At 40.7% G+C, this 22,828-nt stretch overlaps 1 protein-coding gene across 1 annotated transcript in view; it reads left to right on the forward strand.

Annotated features, from left to right (window-relative positions):
* The window catches only part of MSN (moesin), a 42,403-nt gene extending 32,859 nt beyond the window's left edge, over positions 1–9,544 (forward strand). The window contains 5 exon segments of the mRNA XM_037823758.1: positions 5,691–5,783; positions 6,134–6,162; positions 6,164–6,353; positions 6,921–7,185; positions 7,710–9,544. Coding sequence (XP_037679686.1) covers positions 5,691–5,783; positions 6,134–6,162; positions 6,164–6,353; positions 6,921–7,085 — 477 coding nt within the window. The 3' untranslated portion in view covers positions 7,086–7,185; positions 7,710–9,544.
* The last annotated feature ends 13,284 nt before the right edge of the window (positions 9,545–22,828 follow it).

The following is a 22,828-nucleotide window of genomic DNA, read 5'->3' on the forward strand; positions in this document are numbered from 1 at the left end:
TAGATCTGAGGGTCTATCTCTGAATTCTCAATTCGATTCCATTGATCAATATGTCTTATCTTTGTGTCAGTACCATGCTGTTTTGTCTACTTGGCTTTATAATAAGCTACAAAGTCAGGAAGTGTAACTCCCATTTTGTTTTTCTTTTTGGAGTGTCTTTAGCAATTTGAGGCATCTTCCCTTTCCAAATAAATTTGATAGCTAGCTTTTCCAAGTCTGTGAAGGAGGTTGTTGGAATTTTGATAGGAATTGCATTCAATCTGTAGATGAGTTTGGGTAGAATTGACATCTTTACATTTAGCCTTCCTATCCATGAACAAATAGTATTTTTCCATCTTTTTAGGTCCCCTTTTATTTCTTTTAGTAAAGTTATGTAGTTTTCTATATATAGGTCTTTTACATCCTTGGTTAAGTTTATTCCCAGGTACTTGATTTTTTTTTAGTTGCTATTGAAAATGGTATCTTTTTCTTGAGTGTCTCTTCAGTTTGTTCATTTCTAGCATATAGAAACATTATTGACTTATGTGCATTAATCTTGTATCCCGCTACTTTGCTAAATTTGTTTATTAGCTCTAGTAGCTGTATCGTCGATTTCTCAGGGTTTTCTAGATATAAGATCATATCATCTGCAAACAATGACAGTTTTACTTCTTCCTTTCCAATTTCTTTGTCTTGCCTTTTATTTCTTTATCTTGCCGGATTGCCCTGGCTAGCACTTCCAGCACAATGTTGAATAACAGTGGTGACAGCGGGCATCCTTGTCTTGTTCCTGATCTTAGAGGGAAGGCTTTCAGTCTCTCACCATTGAGTACTATGCTGGCTGTGGGTTTTTCATATATGCTCTTTATCATGTTGAGGAAGTTTCCTTCAATTCTTACCTTTTGAAGTGTTTTTATCAAAAAAGGATGCTGGATTTTGTTGCATGATTTTTCAGCATCTATTGAGGTGATCATTTGATTTTTCCCTTTTGATTTGTTATTGTATTACATTACTTGATTTTCTTATGTTGAACCATCCTTGCATGCCTGGAATGAACCCCACTTGGTCATGGTGTATGATTTTTTTAATGTGTCTTTGGATTCGATTTGCAAGTATTTTGTTGAGGATTTTTGCATCTATATTCATTAGGGAGATTGGCCGGTAGTTTTCCTTTTTTGTAGCATCTTTGCCTGGTTTTGGTATTAAAGTGATGTTAGCTTCATTAAATGAGTTAGGTAGTGTCCCATTTTCTTCAATGCTTTGAAAGAGTATAAGTAAGATTGGTGTCAGTTCTTTTTGGAAAGTTTGATAGAATTCCCCTGTGAAGTCATTTGGCCCTGGGCATTTATTTGCAGGAAGCTTTTTGATGACTGATTGGATCTCTTTGCTTGTGATTGGTTGGTTGAGGTCTTCTGTTCTCTCTCTGGTCAGTCTAGGTTGTTCATGTGTTTCCAGGAAATCATCCATTTCCTCTATATTATCTAGTTTGTTGGCATACAGTTGTTCATAGTATCCTCTTATAATTTTTTAAATTTCTTCAGCATCCATAGTAATATCACCTCCCTTATTATTTTGTTTATATGGGTCTTCTCTCTTTTTGATTTTGTCAGTCTAGCTAGGGGCTTGTCCATCTTGTTGATCTTCTCAAAGAACCAACTTTTGGTGTTATTTATTCTCTCTATTGTTTTTTTGTTCTCTGTGTCATTTATTTCAGCTTTAATCCGTGTTATTTTTTTTCTACTTGCCTTAGGATTAGTTTGCTCTTCATTTTTTAGTGTTTTCAGTTCCATTACTTCTTTGATTTTGGCTCTTTCTTCCTTTTTAATACATGCATTTAGTGCTATAAATTTCCCTCTCAGTACCGCTTTTGCTGCATCCCATAGGTTTTGGTATGTTGTGTTCTCATTTTCATTCATCTCCATATGTTGAGCATTTTGTCTTGCTATTTCTTCTTTAACCCACTGATTGTTTAGGTGTGTGTTGTTTAATCTCCAGATATTTGTGACTTTTGTAAGTCTCTTGATGGTTATTGACTTCTAATTGTATTTCATTGTGATCAGAGAATGTGCTTTGAATAATTTCAGTCCTTTTATATTTATTGAGGCTTGTTTTATGTCCCACCATATGATCTGTTCTAGAGAAAGTTCCGTGAGCACTAGAGAAGAATGTGTATGCTGGTGATTTGGGATGTAATGTTCTATATATGTCTTTTAATTCAAATTCATTTATGTGATTGTTTAAGTTTTCAGTTTCCTTATTGGTCCTCTCTCTGGTGGATCTGTCTATAGGAGAGAGTGATGTATTGATATCTCCCACAATTATTTTGGAAACATCTATCGCTTCCTTCAGTTTTGCCAATGTTTGTCTCATGTATTTTGGGACACCTGGATTGGGTGCATAGACATTTATGATTGTTGTTTCTTCTTGTTAAATTGTCCCTTTTATTAGGATATAGTGACCTTCGTTGTCTCTTGTAGCATCCTTGCAATTAAAGTCTATTTTATCTGACATTAATATTGCTGCTCCTGTTTTCTTTTGGCTGTAGCTTGCATGAAATATTTTTTTCCATCCCTTCACTTTCAATTTCTTTGTGTCACTGTATCTAAGATGAATCTCTTGTATGCAACATATTCATTGTTTATATTTTTTAATCCATTCTGCCAATCTATATCTTTTAATTGGGGAGTTTAATCCATTCACATTCAATGTTATCACTGTGAAGGCATTTCTTGACTCAGCCATCCTATCCTTTGGTTTTTGTTTGTCAGATATACTTTTTCCCTCTCTCTTTATTTCCTTTAGTGTACCCTTACTAATTCTCTTTAGTACTGAACCTTTCTCCATATCTCTCTCTACTTTATTGCTCTGTCAGTAGGGCTCCTTTTAGTATCTCAAGTAGGGCAGGTCTCTTATTAGCAAATTCTCTCAGCATTTGCTTGTCTGTGAAGATTGTATGCTCTCCCTCACATTTGAAGGAGAGCTTTGTTGGATAAAGAATTCTTGGTTGGCAGTTTTTCTCTCTCAGAATTTTAAATATGTCATGCCCCTGCCTTCTCGCTTCCATGGTGGCTGCTGAGAAGTGACTACTTAGTCTGATGCTGTTTCCTTTGTAAGTGGTAAATTGCTTTTCTCTTGCTGCTTTCAGAACTTGTTCCTTCTCTTCAGTGTTTGACAATCTGATCAGAATATGTCTTGTAGTGGGTTTATTTGGATTTATTCTGTTTGGAGTTCATTGGGCATGTATGACTTGCGTATTTATGTTATTTAGAAGGTCTGGGAGGTTTTCCTGAACCATATCTTTGAATATTCTCTGAACCCTTTACTCTTCTCTTCCTCTTCTGGAACACAGATGATTTTTATATTTGTGCACTTAATGTTGTCCATCATATCCCTGAGAACCATTTCAAATTTTTTGATTTTTTTCTCTATTCTTTCTTTAGTACTTTCACTTTCCAGCCTGGACTCTTCAAGTTTGCTTATTCTTTCCTCAGCTTATTCTAATCTAGTACTGTGTGTATCCAGAATCTTTTTCATTTGATCAACAGTTTCTTTTATTTCCGTAACATCATCTGTTTTTTTTATTTACTCTTGCAAATTCTTCTTTATGCTCTTCTAGGGTCTTTTTCATGTCCTTTATATCCTATGCAATGATCTCATTGTTTGTGAATACTTCTTTGATTAATTGCTCCAAGTACTGTGTCTCCTGTGATTTTTTGATTTGGATGTTTAGATTTGGGTTATCCTTATCTTCTGGTTTCTTCTTCTGTTTCAAAATTTTCTGTTGTTTTTGGCCTCTTGGCATTTATTTGTCTTGATAGGGTTCTTTTCGGGTATTCGGGCTTATTTGAACAATTATCTAAATTTGTCAGAGCTACAGCTTTGTGGAATGCACTTTCTGTACCTTACCTGCAGATGGCACTCCCGATCCACCTATTCCCCTCAAGCCAGTTCTCCCCAACTTCGCCTATGCAGCAAGTGGGGGTCCAATCCGTGCACCAAATTTCCATGTGCAGTTGGTGAAGCCTGACCTCCACGTGGGAACTTTGGGAGGGAAGGTGGCTTAAAACTCAGCTCTCCCAGCTGTTCCTGGAAACTTAAAGCTATTGCAGGGGTCCAGCCCTTCAGCTCAGACCCCCCACAGTCTCTCTCTGCTGCAGGCCCAAAGGTCCCTGGGATTGGTGTAGGGCCCTTGGGACTTACGTGTGGGACTTGCCTCCAGGCCATGCACTCCACTGGCCTCTGCAGAGGGAAGACTGCACAATGTTACAGGCCAGCGGAGTCCTCAATGATAGCTCTGCACTGTGGTGCTGTGCAGGGTCATTCCCAGCCCACTGAAAAGATGGCTGTATGGGGCATGGTACCCATTTCCTCGGACCTCTGCCTTCCCAGCTCCAGGGCAATTAGCTGTGGGAGTGTGAACGGCTCTCATCCACGCCAGATACTGAGGCGGGTGCCTGGGGCATGGAAAGCACTCCCCACCATGCTTGATGCATCGCTCTTGCTGCTGTATCTGCAGCCGCTTTTAGGGTTTTTAAATTAACTCGCCTCCAAAAGCCTATCCCAGTTTTCTCCCCACCATGGTGTGACTGCTATCTCCCCAGCCACCTCACTCACTTGTTTCTGAAAGCAGACTCTCGGTTTCACCAAGTGCACAGTCACTGTGGACATAGCAGACCTTGTCCAGCCGATATAACCCTGGAGCTGGTATTCTGGAGCAGTTTCTTTCTTTTGTCTAGTGTTTTTCGTGGAGAAGTATTTTGCTCTGTTTCTCCCACTATACCATCTTGGACCTACTTACTTTCTTATTTCCATCTCCCAATAATCCTATGATGTGATGTGGACAATAATATTCTCAGTTGAGGAAAATGTGGCTCAGGGAGTTTAAGAGCCTTGACAAAGCATACACAGTTGTGGCTTGGTAAGTATTAAAGCCCATATCTGCCTCCCTTTGGAGGGTTTGCTCCCTAAAATCACATGTAAAACTGTGTCTGTGCACTTTTTGCAGGAAGGAGTGTGGGCAGCCATACTTTCATCACAATATGCAAGGGCTCTGTGACTCAAAAGCTAAAGAACCACTAGCCCCAATCCCTTGGTATTTGTTCTTCCCCTATACTATTTGAGGTAGGGGTGGAGGGAACTAAGGTTTAACTCTCGAGGGAAGCTTCGCCCAAGATATGAGGTCATGTATAAGCTTTTTTTTCTTGTTCAGATCTTGTGACACTTCAGTGGCTTTTCTCTACGTGTCCTAGAGATAGCCTTAGTGGATCTCTGAGCATTGTAGGGTAGTAGGGAAGGGTCTGTTGCTTCAGGCAGTGATCCAAGGATCACCAAAGCTTTACTGAGGCCCCAATTACATATAGGATAATACTGAGAGAGAGAGATGTGTAAAGGACAGAGATGGCATATTGTTTATCTTTAGGAGACCCCACAGTTTAGGTGGGGAGTTACGGCATATAAGGAAGCGGTTTGGAAGAAATATGGTGCTATAGTTGATCTGAGGACAGAAGTGGTCCACAAGGTTTCCTAGGGGAAGTGAGGATTGTGCTAGGACCTTAAAGGTGGGGAAGATGGAGCTGGAGTGCAGTGGTCTGATAAAAACAGCCTCCAAGCAGCAAGTAAATGGAGTGGCAGGTTCCCTACTGGTTCCTCAGGGGAGCTGGGACATGAGATCCAGAAAGCCCAGCTCTCACATGCTTCCAATTTATTCACAGGCCTTGGAAATGGCAGAGCTGATAGCTCGGATCTCTCAACTGGAGATGGCCCAACAGAAGAAGGAGAGTGAGGCTGTGGAGTGGCAGCAGAAGGTAATACACAGTTCCCAGAGCAGAGCATTGTGAGAAAGGGTTCCATATGTATAGATTCCAGCTCTTCAGATTCCTTAGGTTTGGGCAACCCCCACTTCAGTCCTCCCCTGACAGTTGGCATCATGGGAGAAGGAGCTTAAGGCCTTCTCAATACTTTTCAGAATTCCCCAGTACTACTGGGGAGTTGGTACAATTGCTCCTATTTTACAGCTGAGAAAATAGGATCAGGAAGATGAAATGACTTGTCTTGCCTGATGCCTGCCTCCTGCTGGGCCGTTCTAGGCATGTGGAAGATGCTACAAGTTAGTCTAGCCTGACCACCAGTCCTTCTCTTCCTCTGTTACTGGCAGGCCCAGATGATACAAGAGGACTTGGAGAAGTGCTGAGCTGAAGACTGCCATGAGTACACCTCATGTAGCAGAGCCTGCAGAGAATGAGCAGGATGAACATGATGAGAATGGGGCAGAGGCCAGTGCTGACCTCCGGGCTGATGCCACAGCCAAGGATCGCAGTGAGGAGGAACGTACCACTGAGGCAGAGAAGAATGAGCATGTACAGAAGCACCTGAAGGTATGCAGGAAGGGCCAAAGAGTCAAGGAGACCATATGCTTTGGCTTAATGGCCCATGACCTTCCCTTGACCATCATAGAAGGATAGGTAGAGAAGCCTGCTTTGGTACCCTATGGGAGCCTGAGCCTTTCTCAAGTGAGAGCTTTAAAGTCAAGCCCCCTTGCTTATTAATCAGGCCCTGGGCCACTTATTCCCTTCTTGGGACCTTCCCTCTGCCCACCCAACTCCCACCCCCACTCCATTCAACTCTTAACATTCAGAAAATATCTAAGTGACATAATTCCTGCCTGAATTTTTGGTACAGTGTTCTGCTCTCAAGGCATTGACAAGTAGTCACCTAAGTTTTTTTTTTTGTGTGTGTGTGTGTGTTTTATTCTTGCCCCACTAACAGGGCTGGAAATTGAGAGCGAGTGAGAGTGAGTGAGAGAGAGAGCGTGACAGCGAGAGTGCGCGGGGTGGGGGGTGGGGAGAAGGAAGGAGAGAGAGAGAGGAATTTATTGAAATAAAATAAGGAGAGATAAAATGAGAGGAAGCCATTGACCTCTGTGTCCGTCTGTCCCTTTACAGGCCCTCACTTCAGAGCTGGCCAATGCCCGTGATGAGTCTAAGAAGACTACCAATGACATGTTCCATGCTGAGAACATACAGCTGGGCCGAGACAAATACAAGACGCTGCGCCAGATCCGTCAGGGCAACACCAAGCAGTGCATTGATGAATTTGAGTCAATGTAATGGGCACCCAGCCTCTAGGGACCCCTCCTCCCTTCTTCCTTCCCCTCACTCTCCTATACTCTTGCCTAACTCACACTGTGCTGGAGCCACTAACTAGAGCAGCCCTGTGCCAGTTTGAATGCATTTTGTCCCCCAAATGCCATTATCTTTGATGTAGTCTTCTGGGACAGACTTTCGGTGCTGATTAGATTTGCTTGGAAGGTGCCCCACCCAGCTGTGGGTGGTGACTCTGGTGGGATACTCCCATGGAGGCATGGCCCTGCCCATTCAGGACAGACCTTGATCAGGGGAGCCATATAAACGTGCTGACTCAAAGAGACTGAACTCAGTGCAGCTGTGAGTGACGTTTTGAAGAGGAGCAAGCTTGCTAGAGAGGAATGTCCTGGAAGAAGCCATTTGGAAGCCAGAACTTTGGAGCAGACGCCAGCCATGTGCCTTCCTGGCTAACAGAGGTTTTCCGGACACCATTGACCATCCTCCAGTGAAGGTACCCGATTATTGATGTGTTACCTTGGACACTTTATGGCCTTAAGACTGTAACTGTATAGCCAAATAAACCCCCTTTTTATAAAAGCCAATCCATCTCTGGTGTTTTGCATTCTGCAGCATTAGCAAACTAGGACAAGCCCTGAAGTCATGCCAAGCAATTCAGTGCAGCCATGGGACCAAACATAGCCCTTCAGTCCCCACCTACTTCCTGGGCAGAGAAATGGTCCACTGTGGTGCTGATGGGACCCCTTTCCCCTTTCTGCCCCCTTTAATTTCATCTGCTAGGACAGACCACTTCCCCAGCTTACAGGCATTTCCTACTTGATTTGGGAAACACCTCCACACTTACTGTTGTCCCAAGGGAGTCAAGGGTAGGGGAGGTTGAAGCTAAGACCCCTTCCCCTGCCCCACCACTGCCTTGATCTTTAGAGTCCTGTGACAGCGTTTAGTGAAGGAAATGGCCCTGGCTGTGTGCTCTAGGGTGTCTACTGACCTAGTGCTGTTTAGGCTTTTTAATGATTGGAGGGTAACGAGATGTTTAGTCATTCCAGTTTCTAACCCCTAGAACGGGCCTGTTACAAACTCAGTCCCATTTAACCTTGGCCCTGAGTTCAGGGACTTGGTTTCTCCCTAATATTGAGTGGGGGGGATGGTGCTTTCATGGGGCTTCTCCAACATCCCAGGCCTTTGGCCCTTCTATTCAGGCAAGGCTGGGTAGAAGACCCTGCCCCAGTGCCTTGTGGGAGCTCAACCTATCTCCAGTGAACTCCATGAACTTATCGCAGTGCCCTGGGCTGACTCTTCCCTTCTCTGGATCTGCCCAAATTCTTAAAGCCAATCCAACTTGAACAGTAGGGATGGGTACTCAAGAGCCCAGCCAGTCCCATCCAAGGCTCTTGCCGAATGAGAGGAAGTGTTCACACCTGGCTTCAGTATTTCCTGCCAGTGGTCCCAAGCTACTTCCCCTGTGAGAGCTACTTGGACCATAGCCCCTGAGTCAATGCCATCCAGGCCTTGGTATGGTGAGTCCTAGAGCTTGACAGCAATTGGCTTAATTGGTGGGTAGGTGGAAGGAAGCTGAGTGTGGTAAGAGAAGCCCTTGTCCCTGATCCCACAAGGTGGTGACTGGGCCCTGCCTCTGTTTGATAAACCTCCAACCCAGATCTTGCCACCAGCTGTGCTGTGCCTTGGAGCTATAAACCAGAGAGCTGCTAGGGGCTCTGTCGCTTCCTTCCAACCCCCCAACCCTGGCCCTTAACCCAGGAGCAGCCTTCTCCTCTTCTGTGTCTCATGTGTGCCCTTTTTCTGTCTACCAGTATTATATATTTCAGTGGTATCTAACAAAATACTGATTTCTACCTTTTCTTGCTGATGCACCATTAGAAGATATTAGTCTTGGAGCAGGATCATTTTGGCCTCATTCCCTTACCAATCCCACACTTGGGAAGTATATACTGCATTATAAAAGGATATTTTGCCAGAAATATTAATGCAAGAAGCTTACAGTATTAGTGATGTCCCTTGTCACTATAGGTCATGCATGCCATTCTTAAGTTCTTGATACTTGTTTTTCCTGTTCCTATCTGCATTCTCCCCAGGGCTCAGTCTCCATGTGACTGCTCTGTCACTCCATGCAGGTCCCCTAGCCTAGAGCCCACTGGCCTTGCTCTGTTCCACCATCCCTTCCTGCCTGACCTTGGGGAATCTTGTGTGCATTGCTGTGAACTATATTGACACTCTTTTGGTGATATGCCCTATATTGGCTAAATTCAAACCCAGAATTTGTAGGGCAACCTAGCTACCTTAGGAGCAGTAACTCACCCCCAGGGATGCTGGGGAGAAAGGTTATATTTTGTATTCAGGGTTTTTTGTGAGTGATTTTGGGGTTTTTAAAAAATTGTTTTTGGAGGGGTTTATGCACAACCCTTGGTCTGTTTCAGTGCCAATAAAGTTTAGGAAGACTTTCCCCATGACCTGATCCTTCTTTGTGGCATGGGGTGTGGCTGTGACAGACTTCACTGTGATTTCCATTCTATAGACCACCTTCCCATCCCTGATCTCATTTCATCTGCCTTCAGTCCTTTGGGGTGGATCAGACTTTATAAAGGAGGGAATAGACTCCAAAGTATTGGAGTAACTTCCCAAGGTCACAAGACTGTCTGGCTTAATAGCCTATGCCCTTTCCACAGCTCCAGGCTGACTTTTCCACTGTGGATCTGGATCTGGGTCCCACATAGGCCAAGTGATGCTTCTGGACTTGCTTGGCATTGGGACCTAGGGGCTGCTTCTGAGGGATGGTTTGTATCTCTGGACTCCTTCTGGGGTGGTCATGCCCCTCCTGCCTCCCTGTTGGAAAGACCTCCAGGCTTGTCCCATCTCCTACTACCTTGATATATTTCAGTGCCAATAAAGGCAGAGAAACTACCTTTGGGCCCTGTTGTAAAAGGTGGTGGGGAGTGGAGTGTGAGGTAAGGATGGAGAGTGTATACGTATGCGCATATGCTGTTGAGCAGTATTTTTTAAATGTAATTTTACTGAGAGATATTTACACAGCATAGAAGTCATCTGAAGTATACAATCACTGGTTTACACTATTATCACATAGTTGTTCATACAGCCCCATGATCAAATTTAAAACATTTTCATTGCTCCAGGAAAGAAATAAAAATAATAAAGAAAACCCTAATCCTCCCGTACTCATTATCCTCCCATTATTATTGACCCATAGTATTGATGTGGCACATTTGTTACTGTTGATGAAAGAGTATTAAGATATTACTGTTAGCTATAGTCCATAGTTTACAATAGGTACGTTTTTCCCTATACCCCTCTATTATTAACTCCTTATAGCTCTAGTTCATGAAAGAATTTTTTAATATTTGTGCAGTTAATCATGGACATCATCCACCACAAGATTCATTGTGTTATACATTCCATGTTTTAACCTCCAGCTTTCATTCTGGTTACATACATGACTAAACGTCCCCCTTCCACCACGTTCACACACCGTTCAGCACTCACTGTTAATTATTCTCACAATAACATGCTGCCGTCACCTTTGTCCATTTCCAAATGTTTAAGTTCACCTTAGTTAAAACATTCTGCACATATTAAGCAACCACTCCCCATTCTTTAGCCTCATTCTATATCCTGGTAACCTATATTCTGTATTTTATGCCTATGAGTTCGTATCAGTGAGATCATTAAATATTTGTCCTTTTGTATCTGACTTATTTGACTTAACATAATGTCCTCAGGGTTCATCCATGTTGTCACATATTTCAGGACTTCATTCCTTCTTAATTCTCAATAATATTCCATTGTATATATATACACCACATTTTGTTTGTTGGGCAATATTTTATGGTTTATAAAACATGTTGATTCTGTAGCCCATATATGGTTATCACCATTTTACAGATGAGAAAACTGAGGCCCAGATAAGCCTTCCAAGCAGACATGGATCTGCCGCTGTCACTTACCAGGTCTCATCTTGGTGAGCCAATGTTTGTAAGGAAAAGCAAATTATGAGGTACTCTGCCAGCCTTAAATCCTCACAACAACCCTTTGAGGTTCTGGCTCCCAAACTTGTCTTCACATAAGAATCACCTAGAGGGCTTTTAAATATTCAAGAGCCCAGACTACACCCTCATATCAATTAAATTATCTCTAGTAATGGGACCCAGGCATTAGTATATCTGATGATTCCAATGTGTACACAAATTTGTTAACCACTGCTTTGGGGACATAATATTTTATCCCAGTTTTACAGATAGTAATTAATTTTCCCAAAGTCACAGGGCTTGGAAATAGGAGAGGAAGGATATGAACTCAGGCAATCTAGTTCATGAGCCTATGCTTTTAACTACTACACTATACCTCCTCTGTACCATCCCCACCCCAAGCTTGGGGGAGGATGAATGTAAACTGGGAAAAGGAGATACTTGTACAACCTTAATTATCAGGTAGTAGGGCCAGAGAACATTAGTCTAAGAGGTGGCCTTAGGCCCCTCTTCTGGTAATGATTGTCTCAATCTTTGTGCTGCCTTGGAGTGTAAAGGGTTTCTAGGTCTCCTGCAACCTCAACCAGAGGACATCTGCTTTTGTATGCTGTGTATATTGGGCTGTATATGCATAAATAATTAGTTTTTTTAAAAAAAGGAAGAAGAGGTGGACTTCTGCTTTCAAGAAGATGGCTATAGTAGGTGGAATAATGCTCTCCCCACAAAAAGAGGTCCATGACCTAATTGCCCGAACCTTACATAGCAAACGGGCCTTGAAGATGTGATTAAACTAAGAATTTTGAGATGGGGAGAGTGTGCTGGATTATCCAGGCGGGCCCAATGTAATCACAAGGATCTTTAAAATGTGGAAGAGGGTCAGAGTCAGAGAGATTTGAAAATGGTATGCTATTGGCTTTGAAAATGGAGGAAGTGGCCATGAGCCAAGGAATGCAGGAGGTCTCTAGAAGCTGGGAAAGGTAGGAAAATGGATTCTCCTCTAGAGCCTCCAGAAGGAACCAGACCTGTGACACCTTGATTTTAGCCCCGTGAGAGACATGTCGGACTTCTGGCCTCCAGAACTGTGAGATAACAAATTTGCATTGCTTTGTCAATAATACTATAGTAATTTTTTATAGCAGTAGAGTAGATATACTTTTTTTAAACTCACTTTATTGAGATATATTCACATACCCTACATTCAACCACAGTGTACAAACAGTTGTTCACAGTACCATCGCATAGTTGTGCATTCATCACCAGAATCAACTTTTGAACGTTTTTCTTACTCCAAAACAATTAAAAATAAAAATAAAAGTAAAAAAAGAACACCCAAAACATTCCGTCACCCCCCGTTCCACCATATTTTTCATTTACTTTTTGTCCCCATTTTTCTACTCATCTGTCCATACACTGGATAAATGGAGTGTCAACCATGAGGTTTTCATAATCACACAGTCACACCATGTAAGCTACATAGTTAATGCAGTCATCTTCAAGAATCAAGGCTACTCGGTTGCAGTTCAACAGATTCAGGTATTTCCTTGTAGTTATTCCAATACACTTAAGAACTAAAAAGGGATATCTATATAGTGCGTAAGAATGCCCACCAGAGTGACCTCTCAACTCTGTTTGAAATCTCTCAGCACCTGAAACCTTACTTTGTTTTATTTCTCTGCCCCTTTTTGGACAAGAAGTCTCTCAATCACACTATGCTGGATCCAGGCTCATTCCCAGGAGTCATGTTCCACTTTGCCAAGGAGATTTACACCCCTGGGAGTTACGTCCCACTTAGGAGGGAGAGCTGGGATTTTACCTGCTGCGTGGACTTAAGAGAGAGAGGGGCCACATCTGAGCAACAAGGGTTCTCTGGGGGAGATCCTTAGGCACAATTATAAGTAGGCTCAGCCTCTCCTTTGCAGCAACAAGCTTCAAAAGGGCATGCCCCAAGATCGGGGTCTCATCCTACCAAACTGTCAGTCCTCAACCTTTGCTAGAACACCAGTCACAACCCAGGTGGGGAAGTCCATTTCTGCATTTTTCTCTAGTTCCCCAGGAGTCCCTGCAAGTATGTCCTCATTCTCTGCCCAAATTACTTTGAGATGTATCTGAATTTCACACTAATCTGTACACGCCTACCAGATCTCACTTCCTATTCAAAATTCCATGTAATTATGGTGTTTGAATAAACTGACTGTACAAGTTAAATTATTTAGTGTGCTACAGAAAATATAGATCCTGCACAAAATAAACATCTCTTCCCTTGATCTGACATAGAAGTTGAAGTTTTAAGACACAGTCAATATCATCCTTTACCCTTTGGTCTGATTTGCCTTAGTCCTGACCAGATCTGCTTCATTCATTCATATCTCTAATTGAAGTGTAAACTCTTTTTCAGCTCTTTTTTCAACAGTTGCTGTATAAGGTAATGCTGATATTCATAGCTGGAAAGCTCTTGCTCTGAGTTTCAGGTATCACACAGATACCCAAAGTTTCAGAGTCCAACCAGGTTATACACAAGAGCTCAGCATCTCAAAATTTAGAGATAACCATTACAATTCAGGAATAGATGTGACTGCTGTAAGAGCTTACAATCTAGGTGCCATTACAATAAGCATTCCCATGATATTCTGTGCTCTAAGATTAAATTCTCAGAGTTTACACATCATAGTTAGTCCATATTAGTGAGACATTATAATGTTTGTCTTTTTGTTTCTGGTGGACTTCACTCAAAATGCTGTCCTCAAGATCCATTCACTTAGTTGCGTGTCTCACAGCTTTGTTGCTTCCTGCAGCTGCTCCATATTCTCTTGTATACACACACCACAGTTCACCATTACAGTCAATAGTAGATGTACCCCTAGGCCACCTCCATCTGTTGCAAATTGTGTATACTGCCACTATAAACCCATGTCCCAATGTCCATTTGTGTCCCTGCTTTCAGGTGTTCAAAGTAAATACCCCATGATGAGGTTGCGGGACCTTATGGCACCCACATACTTAGCTTCTTGTCCTCCAGATATGCTACTTCATTCTACTTCCCCACCAACAGTAAATAGGTACATCACTCTCTCCATGTTTTCTCCAGCACTTGTATCCCTCTGTTCATATTTGCCTTGCAATTTTATAGATATATTCACATACCATGCAATCATCCACAGTGTACAATGAATTGTTCAACTATCATCATATAGTTGTGCATTCATCACCACAATCAGCACTTGAACATATCCATTACTACAAAAATTTTTTAAAAGAATAATAAAAAAGATAAAAAATTAAAATACCATACAATACAATATAATAATAATGTCAGACAACAGCACCACTACCAAGAATCCCACACCACATCCTTATATTCCCCTCTCATAGTCATTTAGCTTTGGTATATTGCCTTTGTTACATTTATTATAATGATACTGGTTAACCATAGACTCCTGTTTGCTTTGATTATATTTTTCCCCAATACCATCCCTTTTTCAACATCTTGCAAGGCTGACATTCATTTGTTCTCCCACATGTAACAAAATTTTTATATTTGTCCATTTAGTCACCATCACTGACCATTCTAGGTTTCACTAAGTTATACAGCCCCATCTTTATTGTCTCTTTCCTTCTGGTGTCATACATGCCCTTAGCACCCCTCTTTCAGCTTTACTCACAGATGTCTTTGATTCGTGTACTTAAAATATTGTGCCACCATCACAGAGTATTATGTTATCCATTTCTGGATCTATACAATCAATCCTGTTGAACCCTCTACATTCTTGGGCATCAAATGTCCAAACTCTACCTTCTTTCTATCTGCTGATAAACTGTTTTCTCAGCTTTTGACTCTCAAAGTTTGCTCATAAATGTTAGTTCATATTAGTGAGACCATACAGTATTTGTCTTTTTGTTTCTGGCTAACTTTGCTCGACATAATGGCCTCAATTTTCATCCACGTTCTTACATGTTCCATGACTTTGTTATGTCTTACAGCTGCATAATATTCCACTGTGTGTGTATATACCACAATTTGTTTATCCACTCGTCCATTGATGGACATTTGGGCTGTTTCCATCTCTTGGAAATTGTGAAAAATGCTGCTATAAACATCGGTTTACAAATGTCCATTCATGTCTTAGCTTTCAGTTTCTCTGCGTATATTCCTAGTAATGGAATTGCTGGATCATATGGCAATTCTATACTCAGCTTCCTGAGGAACCACCACAGTGCCTTCAAGAGTGGCTGCACCATTCTACATTCCCACCAACAGTGAATAAGTGTGCCCCTTTCTCCACATCCTATCCAGCACTTGTGATTTTCTGTTTTATTGATAATGGCCATTCTAGTATGTGTGAGATGATATCTCATTGTGGTTTGAATTTGCATTTCCCTTATAGCCAGTGAAGTTGAGCATCTTTTCATGTGTTTTCTAGCCATTTGTATTTCCTCTTCAGAAATGTGTCTATCCATGTCTTTTGCCCATTTTTAAATTGGGTTGTTTGTCTTTCTGTGGTTGAATTGTTGGATCTCTTCATATATTCTGGATATTAAACCCTTATCTGATATGTGGTTTCCAAATATTGCCTCCCATTGTGTAGGCTGCCTTTTTACCTGTCTGACAGTCCTTTGATATACAAAATGTTTAATTTTAAGGAGTTGCCATTTATCTGTTTTTTTCTTTCATTGCCCCTGCTTTGGGTGTAAGGTCTAGGAAACCAACTCCTATACAAGATCTTTAAGATATTTCCCTACATTTTCTTCTAAAAGTCTTATGGCCTTAGTGCTAATGTTTAGGTCTTTGATCCATTTTGAGTTAATTTTTGTATAAGGTGTGAGAAAGGAGTTCTCTTTCATTCTTTTGCATATGGATATCCAGTTCTCCAAACATCTATTGAAGAGGCTGCTCTGTCCCAGTTATTTTGGCTTGACTGCCTTATCAAAGATCAATTGTCCATAGATGTGAGAGTCTATTTCTGAACACTCAATTTGATTCCATTGGTCAGGACCTGTGTCCTTGTGCTAGTACCATGCTGTTTTGAGCACTATAGCTTTGTAGTAGGCTTCAAAGTCAGGTAGCATGAGACCTCCCACTTCATTCCTCTTTATTAAGATTTTTGGCTACTTGGGGCACCCTGCCCTTCCAAATAAATTCAGTCATTGGTTTTTCTATTTATGCGAAGTAAGTTGGTGGGATTTCAGTTGGTATTGCATTGAATCTATAAAACAGTTTAGGTAGAACTGACATCTTAACTATATTTAGTCTTCCAATCCAAGTACATGGTATATTCTTCCATTTTTATAGGTCCTGTTCAATTTCTTTTAGCACTTTCTTGTAGTTTTCCTTGCATAAGTCTTTTGTGTCCTTTGTTAAGTTTATTCCTAAATACTCGATTCTTTTGGCTACTATTGTAAATGGAATTTTTTTTATTTCTTCCTCTTGTTGCACATTCCATTTACTATTTTTTTAATCATTTTATTGAGATATATTCACATACAACGCAGTCATACAAAACAAATCGTACTTTCGATTGTTTACAGTACCATTACATAGTTGTAGATTCATCACCTAAATCAATCCCTGACACCTTCATTAGCACACACACAAAAATAACAAGAATAATAATTAGAGTGAAAACGAGCAATTGAAGTAAAAAAGAACACTGGGTACCTTTGTCTGTTTGTTTCCTTCCCCTATTTTTCTACTCATCCATCCATAAACTAGACAAAGTGGAGTGTGGTCCTTATGGCTTTCCCAATCCCATTGTCGCCCCTCATAAGCTACATTTTTATACATCTGTCTTCGAGATTCATGGGTTCTGGGTTGTAGTTTGATAGTTTCAGGTATCCACCACCAGCTACCCCAATTCTTTAGAACCTAAAAAGGGTTGTCTAAAGTGTGCGTAAGAGTGCCCACCAGAGTGACCTCTCGGCTCCTTTTGGAATCTCTCTGCCACTGAAGCTTATTTCATTTCCTTTCACATCCCCCTTTTGGTCAAGAAGATGTTCTCCGTCCCACGATGCCGGGTCTACATTCCTCCCCGGGAGTCATATTCCACATTGCCAGGGAGCTTCACTCCCCTGGGTGTCTGATCCCACGTAGGGGGGAGGGCAGTGATTTCACCTTTCAAGTTGGCTTAGCCAGAGAGAGAGGGCCACATCTGAGCAACAAAGAGGCATTCAGGAGGAGACTCTTAGGCACAAATATAGGGAGGCCTAGCCTCTCCTTTGCAGCAACCGTCTTCCCAAGGGTAAAACTTATGGTAGAGGGCTCAACCCATCAAACCACCAGTCCCCTATGTCTGTGGTCATGTTAGCAACCATGGAGGTGGGGTAGGCGAATACCCCTGCATTCTCCACAGGCTCCTCAAGGGGGCACTACATCATTTTTTTTTCCTTGTTTTTCTTTCTTTTTTTTTTTTTAACTTTCCCTTCTTTTTTAAATCAACTGTATGAAAAAAAAAGTTAAAAAGAAAACAAACATACAATAAAAGAACATTTCAAAGAGACCATAACAAGGGAGTAAGAAAAAGACAACTAACCTAAGGTAACTGCTTAACTTCCAACATGTTCCTACTTTACCCCAAGAAAGTTACATAATATAGCAACCTTTCTGTGAACTTGTTCCTACTATATCCATCAGAAATTAACAGACCATAGTCATTTCTGGGCATCCCCAGTACGTTAAAAAGCTTATCTGTTCTTCTTGGATTATTGTTCCCCCTTCCTTAATTACTCTCTACTGCTAGTTCCCCTACATTCTACATTATAAACCATTTGTTTTACATTTTTGAAAGTTCACATTAGTGGTAGCATATAATATTTCTCTTTTTGTTCCTGGCTTATTTCACTCAGCATTATTTCTTCAAGGTTCATCCATGTTGTCATATGTTTCACGAGATCGTTCCTTCTTACTGACGCGTAGTATTCTATCGTGTGTATATACCACATTTTATTTATCCACTCATCTGTTGAAGGACATTTGGGTTGTTTCCATCTCTTGGCAATTGTGAATAATGCTGCTATGAACATTGGCGTGCAGATATCTGTTCGTGTCACTGCTTTCCGATCTTCCGGGTATATACCGAGAAGTGCAATCGCCGGATCGAATGGTAGCTCTGTATCTAGTTTTCTAAGGAACTGCCAGACTGACTTCCAGAGTGGCTGAACCATTATACAGTCCCACCAACAGTGAATAAGAGTTCCAATTTCTCCTATCCCCTCCAGCATTTGTAGTTTCCTGTTTCTTTAATGGCAGCCATTCTAACCGGTGTTAGATGGTATCTCATTGTGGTTTTAATTTGCATCTCTCTAATAGCTAGTGAAGCTGAACATTTTTTCATGTGTTTCTTGGCCATTTGTATTTCCTCTTCAGAGAACTGTCTTTTCATATCTTTTGCCCATTTTATAATTGGGCTGTCTGTACTATTGTCATTGAGTTGTAGGATTTCTTTGTATATGCAAGATATCAGTCTTTTGTCAGATACATGGTTTCCAAAAATTTTTTCCCATTGAGTTGGCTGCCTCTTTACCTTTTTGAGAAATTCCTTTGAGGTGCAGAAACTTCTAAGCTTGAGGAGTTCCCATTTATCTATTTTCTCTTTTGTTGCTTGTGCTTTTGGTGTAAAGTCTAGGAAGTGGCCGCCTAATACAAGGTCTTGAAGATGTTTTCCTACATTATCTTCTAGGAGTTTTATGGTACTTTCTTTTATATTGAGATCTTTGGTCCATTTTGAGTTAATTTTTGTGTAGGGGGTGAGGTAGGGGTCCTCTTTCATTCTTTTGCATATGGATATCCAACTCTCCCAGCCCCATTTGTTGAAAAGACCATTATGGCTCAGTTCAGTGACTTTGGGGGCCTTATCAAAGATCAGTCGGCCATAGATCTTAGGGTCTATCTCTGAATTCTCAATTCGATTCCATTGATCTATATGTCACAGGGCAGAGAGATCGGCTTTTCTTCGGGATTTGCATATGCGCCTTAAGGCCTGGGCTCCGCCCTTCCCCTTTCTGTGTTCACCAGAACTCTAAAAATCCTCTGCGTTTATTTTGGAGTTTTTCGTGTTGTTTTTTTTCTATGCCTGTCTCCTCTCTGCTGGGCTGGCTGCTCACAGATTCTCTGGTGTCTGGTCTCTGTCTATCTATGGTTGGAGTCTGGATTGGTAGAATGAGTTTCCGATAAGAGCAGCCACTGCAGTTCTCCCTTCTCCTTCCCGGAGCTGACAGCCCCTCCTCCCCCGGGACTGAGCCTGGCAGGGAGGGGCGCGGGTCCCCTGGCCGCAAAAACTTACAGATTTCGCTGATCTCAGCAGTTCCACTTTTCCATGAGTGTTGTATGAAGTATGCCCAAAGTCAGATTGCTCTGTGGTGTCCAGTCCACGCAGTTCCTGGCTTTCTACCTACTTTCCTGGAGGAGTAACTAAAACATACAGCTCACCAGTCTGCCATCTTGCCCCGCCTCTCCATTTACTATTGTAAATGGATTTTTTAAACTTTCTTCCTCTTGTTGCACATTACTTGTGTACAAGAACATTATAGATTTTTACCAGTTGATCCTGTAGCCTGCCACTTTGCTGTATTATTGATTAGCTCTAGGGGCTTTGCTCTAGATTTTTGTGGATTTTCCACAGAGGATCATGTCATCTGCAAACGGTGAAAGTTTTACTTCTTCTTCTTCAATTTGGATGCCTTTTATTTCTTTGTCTTGCCTAATTGCTCTAGCTAGAACTTCCAGCACAATGTGGAATAACAATGGTGACAGTGGACATCCCTGTCTTGTTCCTGATCTTAGAGGAAAAGCTTTCAGTCTCTCCCCATTGAGTGTGATGTTAGCTGTGGGTTTTTCATATATTACCTTTATCATATTGAAAAAGTTCCCTTCTATTCCTATCCTTTGAAGTGTTTTCATCAGGAAAGGATGTTGAATTTTGTCAAATGCCTTTTCTGAATCAATCGAGGTGATCATGTGGTTCTTCTGCTTTGATTTATTGATGTGGTGTATTATATTATTTGATTTTCTTGTGTTGAACCAGCCTTGCATACCTGGAATAAATCCCACCTGGTCGTGGTGTATAATTCTTTTAAAGTGCTGCTGGATTCGATTTGCAAGTATTTTGTTGAGGATTTTTGCGTCTATATTCATTAAAGAAATTGGTCTATAATTTTCTTTTTTTGTAGTATCTTTGTCTGACTTTGGTAGTAGGGTGATTTTGGCTTCATAGAATGAGTTAGGTATCTTTCCTTCCTCTTCAATTTTTTTTTGAACAGCTTGAGCAGGATTGGTATTAATTCTTACCTGAATGCTTGGTAGAATTCACATATTAAGCCATCTGCTCCTGGGCTTTTTTTGGGGAGCGTTTGATGACTGACTTAATCTCTTTACTTGTGGTTGATTTGTTGAGGTCGTCTGTTTCTTTCCAGTACCGGTTGGTTGTTCATACTTTTCTAGGAAGTTGTCTATTTCTTTTAAGTTGTCTAGTTTATTAGCCAATAATTGCTCATTAACTCCTCTCATTATCTCCTTCATTTCTGTGGAGTCAGTAGTTATGTCCCCTTTCCCATTTTTAGTTTGTGTTTATTTGCATCTGTGCTCACTCTCTCTCTCTCTCTCTCTCTCTCAATCTATCTCTACCTCTACCTCTATCTGTATCTGTATCTCTATCTCTATCTCTATTTCTACCATCTCTATCTCTCTCTTTCTCTCTCTTTGTGATACTAGCTAAGGGTCCATTGATTTTATTGATTTTCTCAAAGAATCAACTTCTGGTTTTGTTGATTCTATTTTCCTGTTCTCAATTTCATTTATTTCTGCTCTAATCTTTGTTATTTCTTTCCTTCTGTTTGCTTTGGGTTTAGTTTGCTGTTTTTTCTCTAGTTCCTCTAGGTAAGCAGATAATTCCTCAAATTTTTCTCTCTCTTCTCTTTTAATATAGGCATTTAGGGCAAGAAATTTCCCTATCAGCACCACTTTTGCTACATCCTATAAAGTTTGATATCTTGTGTTTTCATTTTCATTTGCCTTGAGATATTTACTAATTTCTCTTGTAATTTCTTCCTTTACCCACTGGTTGTCTAAGACTGTGTTATTTACCCTCCATATATTTGTGAATTTTCCAGCCTTCTGTCTGTTATTCACTTCCAACTTCATTCAATTATCATCTGTGAAGGTGTTTTGTGTAATACCATTTAAAAAATTGTTTAGACTTGCTTTGTGATCCAACATGTTGTCTATCCTCTAGAATGATCCATGAGCACTTGAGAAGAATATGTATCCTGCTGTTGTGGGATATAGTGTTCTATAAAAGTCTGTCAAGTCTAACTCATTTATTATACAATTCAACATCTCTGTTTCCTTATGATCCTCTTTCTAAATGTTTTATCCATTGATGAGAGAGTTGTATTGAAGTCTCAAAATATTATTGTAGAGGTATTTCCTTCTCCTTTCAGTGTTATCAGTGTTTGCCTCATATATTTTGGGGCACTCTGGCTTGGTGCATAAATATTTCTGATTGTTATGTTTTATTGATGAATTGTCCCTTTTATTAATATATACTGTACTTCTTTGTCTCTGTTAATTCTTTTACACTTGAATTCTAATTTGTCCAATATTAATAGAGCCCACTCCTGCTTTTTCTGGTTGCTGTTTGCATGAAATATCTTCTTTCAACCTTTCACTTTCAGCCTATTTTTGTCCTCCTGTCTAAAGTTAGTTTCTTTCTTGTAGACAGCATATAGATGGATCTTGTTTTTTTAATCCTTTTTGCCAGTTAATGTCTTTTTATTGGGGAGTTTAGTCCATTAACATTTAGTGTTATTACTGTACAGGCAATACTTTCTTCTACCATATTGTCTTTTGGTTTTTATATGTCATATCTTATTTTTTTTTCTCTCTCTCTCCATTTACCCTTCCTGATAGTCTTCATTTCTACACTCTTCTCCAAACTCCCCTCTCCTGTCTTTTCCTATCAGCCTGTAGCACTCCCTTTAGTATTTCTTAGACTGCAGGTCTCTTATTCACAAACTCTCTCATTGTCTGTTTTCCTGAAAATATTTTAATCTCTCCCTCATTTTTGAAAGATAGTTTTGCCAGATATAGAAATCTTGGTTGGCAGTTTTTCTCTTTCAGTGTCTTAAATATATCATACCACTGCCTTTTCACCTCCATAGTCTCTGCAGAGAAATATGTATGTAGTTGTAATATGTAAAAAGCTTCCCTTGCATGTGATGGCTCACTTTTCTCTTGCTGCTTTCAGAAGTCTCTTTTTATCTTTGACATTGGACAATCTGATCAGTAAGTGTCTTGGAGTAGATCTATCAGGATCTATTCTGTTTGGGGTATGTTGCACTTCTTGAATCTGTAAATTTATGTCTTTCATAAGAGATGGGAAATTTTCAGTTATTTCTTCTATTATTCTTTCTGCCCATTTTCCCTTCTCTTCTCCTTCTGGGACCCCCATAACTTGTATATTCATGTGCTTCATGTTGCCATTCAGTTCCTTAAAATACAGTTCATATTTTTCCGTTCTTTTCCCTGTTCTTCTGCATGTAGAATTTTAGATGTCCTGTCTTCTAGTTCACTTATTCTGTCTTCTGCCTCTTCAAATCTGATTTTGTAAGTCTCCATTGTGTTTTTCAGCTCTTCCATGGTACCTTTCATTCCCATAAGTTCTGTTATTTGTTGTTTCAAACTTTCGAGTCCGTCTTTGTGTTCACCCAATTTCTTCTTTATATACTTTGTCTCTTTTGTCATGTTTTCCTGCAGCTCATTGG

Source organism: Choloepus didactylus (assembly GCF_015220235.1).
Source record: "Choloepus didactylus isolate mChoDid1 chromosome 24 unlocalized genomic scaffold, mChoDid1.pri SUPER_24_unloc1, whole genome shotgun sequence".
In the NCBI taxonomy this organism is placed as follows: Eukaryota; Metazoa; Chordata; class Mammalia; order Pilosa; family Megalonychidae; genus Choloepus; species Choloepus didactylus.